The sequence below is a fragment of the Balaenoptera borealis genome (assembly GCF_965194805.1).
Source record: "Balaenoptera borealis genome assembly, contig: HAP1_SCAFFOLD_1870, whole genome shotgun sequence".
Classification (NCBI taxonomy): Eukaryota; Metazoa; Chordata; class Mammalia; order Artiodactyla; family Balaenopteridae; genus Balaenoptera; species Balaenoptera borealis.
In genome coordinates this window covers 20647-34158 of record NW_028122386.1, presented here as the reverse complement: position 1 = coordinate 34158, position 13512 = coordinate 20647, and the positions used below count along the sequence as shown (strand labels likewise).

Here is a 13512-nt window from a genome sequence, read left to right as displayed (position 1 = left end):
GAGAGAGGATGGAGAGTACTGGGCTCTACAGGGAGGCACAGAGTCGAGCGTAAGGAAGTTTAGGATGGTTTTCATTAGCACAGGCCAACAGGCACCAAGAGATGGGAGAAAATGTAAGAATGAAGAGGGAAAGCATAGAGGAGCTCTCAAGAAAAACGGAGTTTGCAATGGAATGCTGATGGGAACCAAAGATTTTCAATTAAAGCAGAAACAGCACAGAGGGAAACCTGCTCAGAGCAGGGCAAAACCAAGTTGATGGTAGCAAACCCTTACATTAACAGACTAAGAAGGAAAGTAAGGCCAGAACAGGGGATCACCAGGAAAGGCAGCTTATCAGAAAAGTCATACTCCGTTTTCTTTCTTTTATTGCCTCTCTGAATACAGTTGGCCACTTGACAGTTTTGAATATAAACATTTTAGAAATACGTTTTAGAAATGATGCCTCCTATAAACAAGCAACCACAGTGGTTATCTAGGGGGCTGCTTTTCAGTGTTTTATTCTTTCTAATTTTTAAACTAGGTAGACATTTCACCAATTCAACATTTTAAGTGATATCTTCTAAATTGAATCAGAAGGACTATTTTCCTTGGTGTGATATGTAGGTTCTAAGGCAAGGCTGCTTTTCATTTTTACAGTTATTTCCTTCCTAACACAGAGAGCACATTGATCAACAGCCATCGTTCGCTTGTAGATCTTAGCTACCGAAGAAGAAGAAGAAGAAGAAGAAAAAGTCAAGCCCCACATCTCTAATTCCCCCCACTTAGGGAATTCCCTGGCGGTCCAGTGCTTAGGACTCGGTGCTTTCACGGCCAGGGCCACGCGGCGCGGCCAAAGAAACAAAACAAACAAACATCCACGTTTATCGAAAACCATATTGTGGAGTCCTGTGGATTTTCTTACATTTGAAAATCTTTTTTAATTGGATTCTAGGCATGATGGTTTTTTGAGGTTTTGGGATGCCATCTTCTTGGATGCTGAAGATGATTCTAATCTAAGTTCTAGGATAAATCCAAAAACCTTCCTGATACATTTTAAGCTTCCTTTCTGCTTATTATATAAGCTATATTCATTGAAATATATATTTCTCCTAGGCTTAATACCTCTTACTTGCTGGGTAAAAATATGAAGGAGCACAATAATGAAACTCTTTTACACTTATTATTTTGCTGTCTGCTTCGTACCGGTTTTCATTGAAATACTTGTCTATATGTGTTGTGGCTACCTATACATGCACATTTATTGCATTCTGTTGCTTGTTATGCATTTTTTACTGACATACCTTCTCTGTCTGTATGCATTGGCTAGGAATTCATTCACCTCTATCACCTCCATCGTGTCTTCTGGTTAATAGTATTCACTAAAATAGAGTGGGCAAAATTCACTTTCATAATATTGCATGGATAGTACAGAATGCCATTTGTTAGTAAATTCATTAGGCTTCGATACTTGCCACATACCTCAGTTTTCATTAATATCTATGGATTTCTTTTTCGTTAACGTAATATGCTTGTCATGATTTTTCTTTGTCTTTCTAGAACTTATTGTATCTTCCTCCATATAAATCATACGCAATAGATCAGCTTATTCATCTATTAATTATTACTGCTATTATTATTGGTGGTGGTGTTATAACCACTTTATAGGTGAGGAATCTGAAGTAATCAGATAACTTTTCCCTTTCCAAAAGCACTTAAGAAATCCACTTTCGGGTAATCATTTTGAGGTAGGATGAGAAACCAGGCTTGAAGAGGGCAAAAATGACTCTTTCAATTCACCAGTTGGACTGAGCTGTACGTCACCTCTAGGTAATAGCGTGGGAACTGCACAAGCAAAGGGAGACACTGAAGACGACCATGGTAACAGCCGTACTGTTTTCTAATGGACAAAAAAAATGCCTATATTATAAGTTCTATTTCTCCTGCTTTCTGGCAGTATCATGCTCAGAGTGGAGTCCTGGCAAGGAAGTCAGGATACTTAGGTTCTGAAACCTGGTAATGATACTAACATAATGAGAGAACTTGAACAAGTCAACCCGACCTCTCTGAGCCTCAGTTTCCTTACTCACGAAATGAGACTGAGAACATCGAAGTTCTCTAAGGGCCTCCTAGTTCTAAAATGCTTCCAGTCTAGGAAATAGCATAGAAGTCAATACGAGTGCAGGCTGAAGGGAAAGACAGGGCAGGGAGAAGGTTGCTTCCAGCCTAGAGAACAATCTCTGAACCACACCACTTGGCTCTTCTGCCCGTCTGTGCCCAAGATGGGAGCACAGGCAGTTAATAGAGAAGAGTGGAAAACTGCTCAGTCCTTACAGCCATCATTAACTGTCTGATTTTGGGTTTCTCAGGAAGTAGTGATAGTAGAGGTGTCCTGATAGCAAGAACCTTCAGATGATGCCGTTCCTCAAACGTAGTGAGAATTTCTCAACCTCCCTGAGTTTTTCATGACCCTCTTGTTCTTACAGAAAATTTCCAACATCCATCTCTACTTGGAACTCTAAATTCTCTGCAGCATTCTCCTCCTGTGGTGAGCAATGCAACTTCCCTAACACGAAGTGTCTGCAACTTCTCCAGAGTCTCTGCCCCTGCCGTCAGTTCGGCATCGGCTACTGGTACCCCTTTCCAGACACTCATGGGTAGTGCCTACCTTTACCAACATTCTAGCACGACTATGTTATCTGGAGTTACTGACCACAGCCAGATCTCCACTTCAGCTGCTTCCTATCCAGGTGTTCTTGAGTGGGACATCACAGCAAGCACTGAAAAGAATTCTTCTTCACTCGGAGACTTTACTCTGGCACTCACTGACCGCCACACAGCTGCCTCCTCCATGTTTCTGGCAGCCCAGTATGATAAAACTTCAGACGCCAAGAACATGGTCCCTCTACATCCATCGCTTTCTGCCAGCCTTGCTCAGGGAACACCATCTCAGATTCCAAATCAGGGGCAGAGCCGCCTGCCACTTCCCTGCCAGGAAGGAAGCCAGGTATATTACTATAACCAAGGCACACTGGGGTCTTTACTGTATGGAGAACTTGGCTCCTGCCCGCAATCCTACGGCTCGGCGTCATACACAGGAAGTCGGGCCTCTGGGCAACCAGAAATGGGAATGGGACTGAAGGAGATTCAGCCCACAAATATCCGACCACCAGCTTCCACCTCTGCAGTCTGCCACCCTGTGTCTGCTCAACGCATCACAGAAACAAGTTTTCAAGGTGAGTATAACAAACGCCAGAGAAAGTTGAAGAATGAGGTCGGCACTCAAAAATGGGGTCAAATCGACAGCTGGGAAGGGGTGTACAGGCAGGTAGAATTTAGATCCTGAGCCTTTAATAACCACTACCTTCGCTCAGTGCTCTCTGTTTTTAGACTCTCTATGAGAACACCTAGGGCTTCCCTGGTGGCGCCGTGGTTAAGAATCCGCCTGCCAATGCAATGCGGGGGACACGGGTTCGAGCCCTGGTCTGCGAAGATCCCACATGCCGTGCAGCAACTAAGCGCATGTGCCACAACGACGGAGCCTGCATTCTAGAGCCCGTGAGCCTCAACTACCGAAGCCCACGTGCCTACAGCCCATGCTCCGCAACAAGAGAAGCCACCGCGATGAGAAGCCCGCACACCGCAACCGAGAGTAGCCCCCGCTAGCCGCCAACTAGAGAAAGCCCGTGCACAGCAATGAGAGACCCAGTGCAGCCAAAAAAATAAATACGTAGAATAAATAAGTTCAAACAGTAAATAAATACATAAACATAAATTACAAAAAAAAGAACACCTAATGCAGGTGGGAAGGTGGGAGGGCCACTGTAGAGGTCATCTATGCTACATGTACAAGAACGCCGAGAGCACACCAATCGGTACCACACTTTTCACTGCTGTAGCCGATCGTTCCCCCTGTACTGCCACACTGTAGCACTCCCTTCCCTCATCTACTGCTATAGTCTCTTCGGAAGGTGTTTCAGAACTCTTGTTATGTGAGTGCCAGTTGAACTGTCCTCACTTCCTTCATTTATACCAGGATTGAAGACCTTGTGGTCCGAGATCCTGTCCAGAGAGCAAGCAGGCTAAGACTCTGTCTTTGTTGATGTATTTCATCAGCAAGGGCTCTACCCCCTCTCCTAGTTCATGGTGTGACGTGTTCTTGGCCTCTCGGGAAAGTGGGGAGAATGGAAAGGACCCTATATGAGAATGCTAGGCTTTGTAAAACATTTCAGGTTTTTAAAAATAAGACTCATTTTGTATTGGACTTATAACAGTCCTATGAAATACAAAGCGAGCCGAGAATCAGCGACAGGAAAGGCTCACCAGTAAGAATTACAACAGTCACCGCTTACCCCGTAGCATAGGGCACTGTCCATGATCCTTAAGAAGAGTTAGTAGAAATGCCTTGCCCATCTTGCCCCTGAACCCCTTGAAAGGTACACGACTGCTGTGTTGGTGTTTAGGGGGAGCATCTCACTTACCAGGGACTGACTTCTCCCTTGATCCCTTTGTAGGGATGGAGACCTCCCCCCTGGTGATGAAAAATTCCCTGGGATTGCAACCTCCAAGCCAGACGTTTTGTGTGACACAAAGTCAAGAACTCCCCAAGTCCTGCAGTAGCAGAAACAGCCACATACTTGAGAGTAACCCACCATCTGAACTTGGGGACATTTCAGTGACAGCTCCAGTCCAGAGTGCCAGGCGTCTCCTGGCCCTGCCTCCAGCTCCAAGCCAGGGACAAATAGAGAGTAAGCACGTGGATGATATCAAAACCAAGCTTTCAAAGCCTCTGGATGCCTACCAGATCCCAACAGAGAACCAAGATCCTCCACTACTCCCTTTAGGAATCCCTGATATTCACCAGCCGCTGGCCTGCACCGATCCCCTCAGCCAAGAGGAGCAGCCTGGTTCTGAAAATGCTGATCTGGGAGAGAACAGCCGGAGTCGTCAGGACCTAGGGACACTTGAAAATGGGATTGAACCTAGCAGTGGTCTTGCAGACATTACTACACTGGCGGAGGATATTCACCTTCCCCAGCTCTTTAATCCTTTGAAAGATCTTGATCAATCCCAAGGTCCCAACGTGATCAAAGCTAAAGACACCAGAGCCATTAAGGTGAATCAGGTGCAGGAAAAGCCAAGTGTCATAAAGGTTCCCTCTGATCAACCCAGGAAGAACAAACAGAAAGCCTCTGAGCCTATCAGTGGCGCTCCCAAGGCCAAAATCCAGCCAAAGAATCCAGAGTGCCTGTTAGGGGGAGAAGTGGTTACATGCCACGCTGCAGTCAGTGACAGGGCTCCTGTGAACACGGCCAAGCACTCTCAAGGCAAACCTCAGAAAGCTGCATCCAGAAAGATCAGCAAAACTAAGAGCCACGGGCAGGAAAAGACCAAAAGGACCAGAGGGAGAAACAAGGCTGAGGAGAACAAGCAGTCAGGGAACAAAGTCAAGGCAGAAGAGAAGCCAGCAATCCCCCACACGAAGCGAAAGGAACACCAAACTGAGCTTCTCCAACAGAGCTTTCAAAAGCCTCGAACCTCCCTTGGCGTGCGCATGCTGGAGTCTGTGAAGGTTCTTCATGCGCTGGGGAAGAAGAATGAGACGAAAACTGGGCTCTCTTCCTGTCGGCTCTTGGGAAAGTCAAGCAACCCCAAAGACCCCCAGCCACCCCCAGCTATCCAGCCATGGCGGCATACCCCACGTGAGGGGAAGGGTCCTGAGAAAACGCAAGTCCAAGCCCAGAAACCAGACAGCAGTGCTGAAACAGAGTGTCCGTCTCCAGCCCAGTATGAGCGGCCTCCTCCTGGGAAGGTCAAGTTGATACCTCTGCCTTTTTCTGCCTGGGACAAGCCTCAAGCTCGACCCGCTCCTCGGAGGCCACAGTCTCTGGCCTCACATCGGCCTGCTGGGGCTTACCGTGCCCAGCCTGGTTCTACTGACTCAGCTCAACCTGCTGCAGCCAATTCATCCCAGCCAGCTCCTGCCTCTTTGCCAGGCCCCGCCAAACCAGCTCAGCCAACTGTGACCAACCCAACCCAACCGGCTTGGCCCAACCATACCCAGCCTCGTGTCCCTCAGTCTGCTGCTCCTAGGCCTGCACCCTCCAAAACTTCATCTGGCGCTCCTCTCCAGCGGGAGCCTGTTCCCCCTGCTGTGAATAAGCGCCAGTCCCCACCCAAGCTCCAAACCCACTTTCTACTCCAAGACTTCAGCAAGCAACGAGTTCCATGGAGGGAACCCAACGTGCCTGAGCCAGTCATGTCAAAGCCCATCGAACAAGAGCAGAGGCCAGAGCGAGAGGCCATGAAGAGGCGGGCTCAACAACAACGGGAGAATGCTGCCGGATACACCTCTTCGGGCAAGCTGCAATTTTTCACCGAGAGGGAAAACGAAATGGAAATTGCCGACTACTACGGATACGTCAAGTGAGAGCTGCTAGGATTCTTGGTGCCACCTTGGCTACCAGCTGTTCTTCCATACACAGGTAAGACAGGTATAGAACTGAGTAAGTAAATGGAATACAATTAATAGACGAGTAACAAACCTTTCGAATTTTCAGATGCTGCTAACTGGGGCGTGAGAAAGGAAGGACTGAAAGTTGGATGGGAGAATGAAGGAAAGGGGTAAAAACTGAGCAAAGAGGAAGGAACTTGGCCCAGGGCTAGGAAGGCCAAAAGAGACGTATGGATTTAGGAAAGGAAGCAGGAGCGAGGATGAAATGGCAGAAGTAAAAAGCAGGGTCAGAGGTCTGGGTTGAAAGAACACAATTGGAGTAGAGTTGAAGGTGACAGAAGATGAGTCTAGGTTTACTAGGAGAAATAGAAAAAGTCTCTCGGGGACGCTGGCCTTAAGTCTCACAACCACCAGATAGGTATTTCAGAAAACAAGAGGTTCAGGACACATCTCTGAAAGGTCTGAGTTGCCTTATTCAGGTGTGACTGTAGTGGGGGAATAGGGAAATCTACCAGAGAAGTGGCTAGGGCTCAGAGTTATCCTAGGGGCAGCTGACGACAGGGGCAGAGCCAAGGGAACTGCTGGATCAGGAGGCCCACGAACAAAGCAGGGGCATAGCCGCCTGTCACTTCCCTGCCAGGAAGGAAGCCAGGTATATTACTGTAACCAAGGCACACTGGGGTCTTTACTGTATGGAGAACTTGGCTCCTGCCCGCAATCCTACGGCTCGGCGTCACACACAGGAAGTAGGGCCTCTGGGCAACCAGAAATGGGAATGGGACTGAAGGAGATTCAGCCCACAAATATCCGACCACCAGCTTCCACCTCTGCAGTCTGCCACCCTGTGTCTGCTCAACGCATCACAGAAACAAGTTTTCAAGGTGAGTATACAGACGGCAGAGAAAAGTTGAACAATGAGGTCAGCATTCAAAAATGGGGTCAAATCGACAGCTGGGAAGGGGTGTAGAGACAGGTAGAATTTAGATCCTGAGCCTTTAATAACCACTACCTTCTCTCAGTGCTCTCTGTTTTTAGACTCTATATGAGAACACCTAGGGCTTCCCTGGTGGCGCCTGCCAATGCAGGGGACACGGGTTCGAGCCCTGGTCTGCGAAGATCCCAAATGCCGTGCAGCAACTAAGCGCATGTGCCACGACGACGGAGCCTGCATTCTAGAGCCCGTGAGCCTCAACTACCGAAGCCCACGTGCCTACAGCCCATGCTCCGCAACAAGAGAAGCCACCGCGATGAGATGCCCGCACACCGCAACCGAGAGTAGCCCCCGCTAGCCGCCAACTAGAGAAAGCCCGTGCACAGCAATGAGAGACCCAGTGCAGCCAAAAACATAAATACGTAGAATAAATAAGTTCAAACAGTAAATAAATACATAAACATAAATTACAAAAAAAAAGAACACCTAATGCAGGTGGGAAGGTGGGAGGGCCACCGTAGAGGTCATCTATGCTACATGTACAAGAACCCCGAGAGCACACCAATCGGTACCACACTTTTCACTGCTGTAGCCGATCATTCCCCCTGTACTGCCACACTGTAGCACTCCCTTCCCTCATCTACTGCTATAGTCTCTTCGGAAGGTGTTTCCGAACTCTTGTTATGAGAGTGCCAGTTGAACTGTCCTCACTTCCTTCATTTATACCAGGATTGAAGACCTTGTGGTCCGAGATCCTGTCCAGAGAGCAAGCAGGCTAAGACTCTGTCTTTGTTGATGTATTTCATCAGAAAGGGCTCTACCCCCTCTCCTAGTTCATGGTGTGAAGTGTTCTTGGCCTCTCGGGAAAGTGGGGAGAATGGAAAGGACCCTATATGAGAATGCTAGGCTCTGTAAAACATTTCAGGTTTTTAAAAATAAGACTCATTTTGTATTGGACTGACAACAGTCCTATGAAATACAAAGAAGGCCGAGAATCAGTGACAGGAAAGGATCACCAGTAAGAACTACAGCAGTCACCGCTTACCTCGTAGCATAGGGCACTGTCCGTGATCCTTAAGAAGAGTTAGTAGAAATGCCTTGCCCATCTTGCCCCTGAACCCCTTGAAAGGTACACGACTGCTGTGTTGGTGTTTAGGGGGAGCATCTCACTTACCAGGGACTGACTTCTCCCTTGATTCCTCTGTAGTGATGGAGACTTCCCCGCTGATGAAAAATTCCCTGGGATTGCAACCTCCAAGCCAGACAGCTTTCCTATGGAATGACAGAGAACTTGTCAAGGTGAAACACCAGTCTGCGGGAGAAAGGGAGGAAGAGAATGATGGAAATCGTTTCTGGGAAACTATTTTTACATTATGTGTTGTTTGTTCCCGGTAAATAAACTGAAATCTTCTTAACAGTACAACAAAATCTAAACCACTAAAGCCAACAATACAGGAGTATAACGTTCGACAAAAATTTCTTTGGCTGCGCAGCATGTGGGATCTTAGCTCCCCAACCAGGGATTGAACCCACGCCTGCTGCATTGGAAGCGCAGAGTCTTCACCACGGGACCACCGGGGAAGTCCCAGGACTATCACTTTTAAAGGAGAAGGTACAAACCCCTCGGTTCTATGAACTGGAGATTTTTAGTAAGAAGTCAATATATTTGTTGTTAGGCACATTTTATGTTAGGCTGTCTCCCTGCACAGGATGCAGGCGCCTTGAGAATGGAAGTCATATCCCTCTATAGTACGTCCCTCTTCTTTCTGCTTTGCAGTTTGCTGCTCCACTTGTTCAACCCCACCTAGTAATAACCTATACTTCCCTTGTTCCTGTTTTCCCATCTGGAAAACAGACAAAAGGCAACCAAACAACGCAAAGGTCTCAACAAATAAGGGATATCCAAAACCAGAGATGGCCAGAACTTCTGTACCCCTGATGAAATAGTCCTCATACAAAACCTGATAATCAAATTCCTTAATGCTAGGAATCACAGTGAAAAATAGTATCTGAACTGACTTCTGTCAGATGAGTGAGAACTAAGGTTAATTCAGTGTATCTGAAGCATAGAAAGTGAGGGCAAAAGTGGCACAAGATGGGGCTAGAGAAGCAGAGAGGATTCTAGACCACGCAGAGTCTTAAAGGCCAACAGTGTGTTTTCTATTCTCAAAACAATGTTTGTGAGCGATGTTTATGAGCAACGTTCCAACTTGCTTTGAAGGTTTCTTGTGTGAAGAGTGGATTGGAAGGAAACAAGATATATGGACACTAGTTAGGACCTAATCGCAACAGACAGGCAAGTTCAGTATTAGGAAGTTGAGGAAGAGCTGGCTGACAGATTCCAAAGAAATTCAGGAGATGAACTGAAGCGGGCTTAATGGGGTAGGAGATGGAGGAAAGGAAGGTCTTAGGGAATTCAAGGGTTTACTGCACACATGAGCAAAGTCTCAAAATTAATCATTTGAACGTACAGAGGCGGATCTCCCAAATGACACCGGTTAGGAAGCAACGGTACGCCCTTTAGAATTCCTAGAGACAACACAAATCAACTGTTTCGATGGAAAATTCGGCGGGACTCTTGATTTCCATGGGAATACAGAGAAAAGAGACACTGATCTGGCTTGCAGGTATATTTAGGAAGCTGTTAGCCGGACATCACCTACTAGTATCATGTAAGTAGGCCGTCCGAAGTAGGAAGCTTAGGGGAAAAACCTGGAGGAAAACTTAAAAGCTTAAGCCACACCTCTACACTACACCACCTTTCACAATTTCTTCTCAGATAAGCATCATCCCCATCAGTGAAGAAACTCGTACCTCATAATAGGAAAAACAGGCCTAAAGATTCAATGTGTGTCTTGGGAGGTCCCATCTATGCGATATCTTCCTGGGACCAGAAAAGGCCCCAGGAAGATCCATCTCTGCACCCCTGAAAGCTTACCACCAAGGAAAATGACTAGGTCCATAGATTTCCTCCCTCAAACCAGCTTACCTCACACATAGATCATTAGCAACTCCGCCCTTACTCACATTATCACAGTCACAAGAGTGGTTAGGGAGAAAAGCACTAACCAGGGGAACTAAAACAGAGGCAATCCAGGCCAAGCTGGGCTGGTGGCAGATATCTTGCTCCTTACGCTCGGGTGCATAATGCGACTCACCACAGTGCCTTTTTCACAGACCCTTTTGAACGTTTCTCCACAGAATCCAACAGCTCAAGTTAGTTCATGACGCTTCAAGGTCAACAATCGTCAAGAGAAAAACATGCAATATGTCTTACAATGTTGGATTCCTTACAAACAGGACAAGGAGATAACCATGTAGACAAAACCAGAGCATTTGAAAACATCTGTATTCTACAAACACACCAGTGAATGCTATAAATAAGGTACTATGACATAAAACAAAATGAAAACTAGATGTGAGACTCTTCTCTTCAGTGTACAGACTTCATGGCAGTTGCTGCACACTATCTAGCTACTTAGATCTTTAACTCTCTGTTCTGTTAATACCAAATGAGGCCCAAGTGTGTCAACCTGTTTCCCACAGAAACCAAAAAGTCTACATGCATCTCTTTTCTCCTGTGCCCTTTCACCTTACCTGCTCCCAATTCTCCACCAACGTCCTCCTCTTTCTCTAATTATTCTCCTCTTCATTTTGCTTGGCCTTGCCCCCAAGCATGCAAGACAGAGAGTCCTAGAGGTCCAAGATTCTAGAGTGGCTGTTTGCAAGGCGGAGGAGATTACAGTAACTGCCACACTGTATATACTTCTGTGCAAAGAAAAAGGGACAGTGTTCAGAATGTCTCTCACATATAACAAGAGCTGGAGATGGCAGGATACCTGTGTGGCCCAAGGAACTAGAGCTAGCAAATTATGGGCCAAACAATTGCAACCAAAGGCTGGAAGAGGAAAGGTCTGCAACCAGCTCTGTCTCCTAGCTCTCTGGTATTTGCTGCCAACGGGCAGAGTCTATTTCGTGAAGCATCAAGCACTGAAAAGAAGACTCCTGCTGCTGGAAGGTGACAGGAAGTAACGTCCAATGCAAGATCAAGGCTTGTCCTCGAAGCAATGCCCATAATGGAAGAAAAAAAAAAAAGAGAAAGCGGAAGAGAAATGTTAAGTCGCAAGTCCAACCTGGCCCCCAGCCTAGCCCAGCCCAAGGAAGGTAGGAGTCAAGGAGAAGAAACTAAAAGAGAAGAGCCTTGGACCACAACATTCTCCACAAGGTACACTCAAGAAACTTCACCCTACTCTTGAACCAAGTTACAAAGAGAGCTTCTTAATCCCTACTTTGGCTCCTTAAAAGCTGCTATCAGTTCACTCATTAGACACATCTGATTTCAGAACAACTGTAATAGTTCAAACTAGATGGCTCTTTCCTTCCTAAGGATTATTAATTAAATAAGATCTATATAGCTCTAAGTATATGATACATAAAATAGAATACTCTGTAGAATATAAGTAACTCTTAGTTCAGTGTATTAATGAACGTCTGTAAGAAATGTTGCAATGATTTCCCTAATGGAAGAGCCTGGGGGAGGTAAATCTGTCTTCTAGGATTTCCTCCTCCCCAAAGCTCAGAAACTCAGGTGTTGTTTTAGCTCTCCTACACTCTCTTCACCCAAGCCCGCCTTCCTGTTGGGGATCGGACCTCCCTATTGGCTCTCTCATACCTTTCAACTGCCTGCTTTGTGACATCACTCTCCTCCCAAACCTACTACCACTTGGTAGAGCCTTGGGGTTTCCGTGGAGCTGTTTGGACCAGTAACCAGTGACCTCTGTACTGGACACGTGCGCCGTTCAGCTGCAGCCACTCAGACATCATCTAGTGTTGTCTCCTCATCCCTTGTACCTGCAGTGGATGCTTCCTCTTCTCTGACCATGTCAGGTAAGAAAAGAAACTTTGGAAAGTTTTGCGTTCGATTTCTTTTGCCCCTAAATTGAGTAGGAGATTCAAAATAGCATGGAATAATGAGGGAAAGTATTGAACTACAAGTCTGGAGACCTAATTTCACTTTTGACTTTGACGTTTACTATCTGTGTGACTTTGGACAAATCACTGGCTGTCTCACAAAGCCTGTTGCTTTCCTTAACTGTTACGTTAGGATACCACGTTGGGTTGATCACTCTGATCCCCTTCTTTTCCAGTATTGAGCCTTAAAGGGTACCCATGTAGAAAACGAAATCAGACACTTCTCAAGAGTGTTTCAACAGAAACATAGAAAAGTCAGGGGACATAGAAAACTAGCAATATATACCAAGATGTTTCATCTCTAATGGTCTCCCTCCACTAGGATTTCGACTAGTTGAAAAGAGAGAATAGGGAGAGAGGATGGAGAGTACTGGGCTCTACAGGGAGGCACAGAGTCGAGCGTAAGGAAGTTTAGGATGGTTTTCATTAGCACAGGCCAACAGGCACCAAGAGATGGGAGAAAATGTAAGAATGAAGAGGGAAAGCATAGAGGAGCTCTCAAGAAAAACGGAGTTTGCAATGGAATGCTGATGGGAACCAAAGATTTTCAATTAAAGCAGAAACAGCACAGAGGGAAACCTGCTCAGAGCAGGGCAAAACCAAGTTGATGGTAGCAAACCCTTACATTAACAGACTAAGAAGGAAAGTAAGGCCAGAACAGGGGATCACCAGGAAAGGCAGCTTATCAGAAAAGTCATACTCCGTTTTCTTTCTTTTATTGCCTCTCTGAATACAGTTGGCCACTTGACAGTTTTGAATATAAACATTTTAGAAATACGTTTTAGAAATGATGCCTCCTATAAACAAGCAACCACAGTGGTTATCTAGGGGGCTGCTTTTCAGTGTTTTATTCTTTCTAATTTTTAAACTAGGTAGACATTTCACCAATTCAACATTTTAAGTGATATCTTCTAAATTGAATCAGAAGGACTATTTTCCTTGGTGTGATATGTAGGTTCTAAGGCAAGGCTGCTTTTCATTTTTACAGTTATTTCCTTCCTAACACAGAGAGCACATTGATCAACAGCCATCGTTCGCTTGTAGATCTTAGCTACCGAAGAAGAAGAAGAAGAAGAAGAAAAAGTCAAGCCCCACATCTCTAATTCCCCCCACTTAGGGAATTCCCTGGCGGTCCAGTGCTTAGGACTCGGTGCTTTCACGGCCAGGGCCACGCGGCGCG

At 46.1% G+C, this 13512-nt stretch overlaps 1 protein-coding gene across 1 annotated transcript in view; it reads right to left on the bottom strand.

The window, feature by feature from the left end:
- The window catches only part of LOC309622246 (uncharacterized protein), a gene marked incomplete at its 5' end in the record, with an annotated part of 76231 nt that overhangs the window by 42232 nt on the left and 20487 nt on the right, over positions 1 to 13512 (bottom strand). The window contains one exon of the mRNA XM_082409371.1: positions 8536 to 8673. Within this exon, the coding sequence (XP_082265497.1) occupies positions 8536 to 8673 (138 nt within the window). The remainder of the gene's footprint in view (positions 1 to 8535; positions 8674 to 13512) is intronic.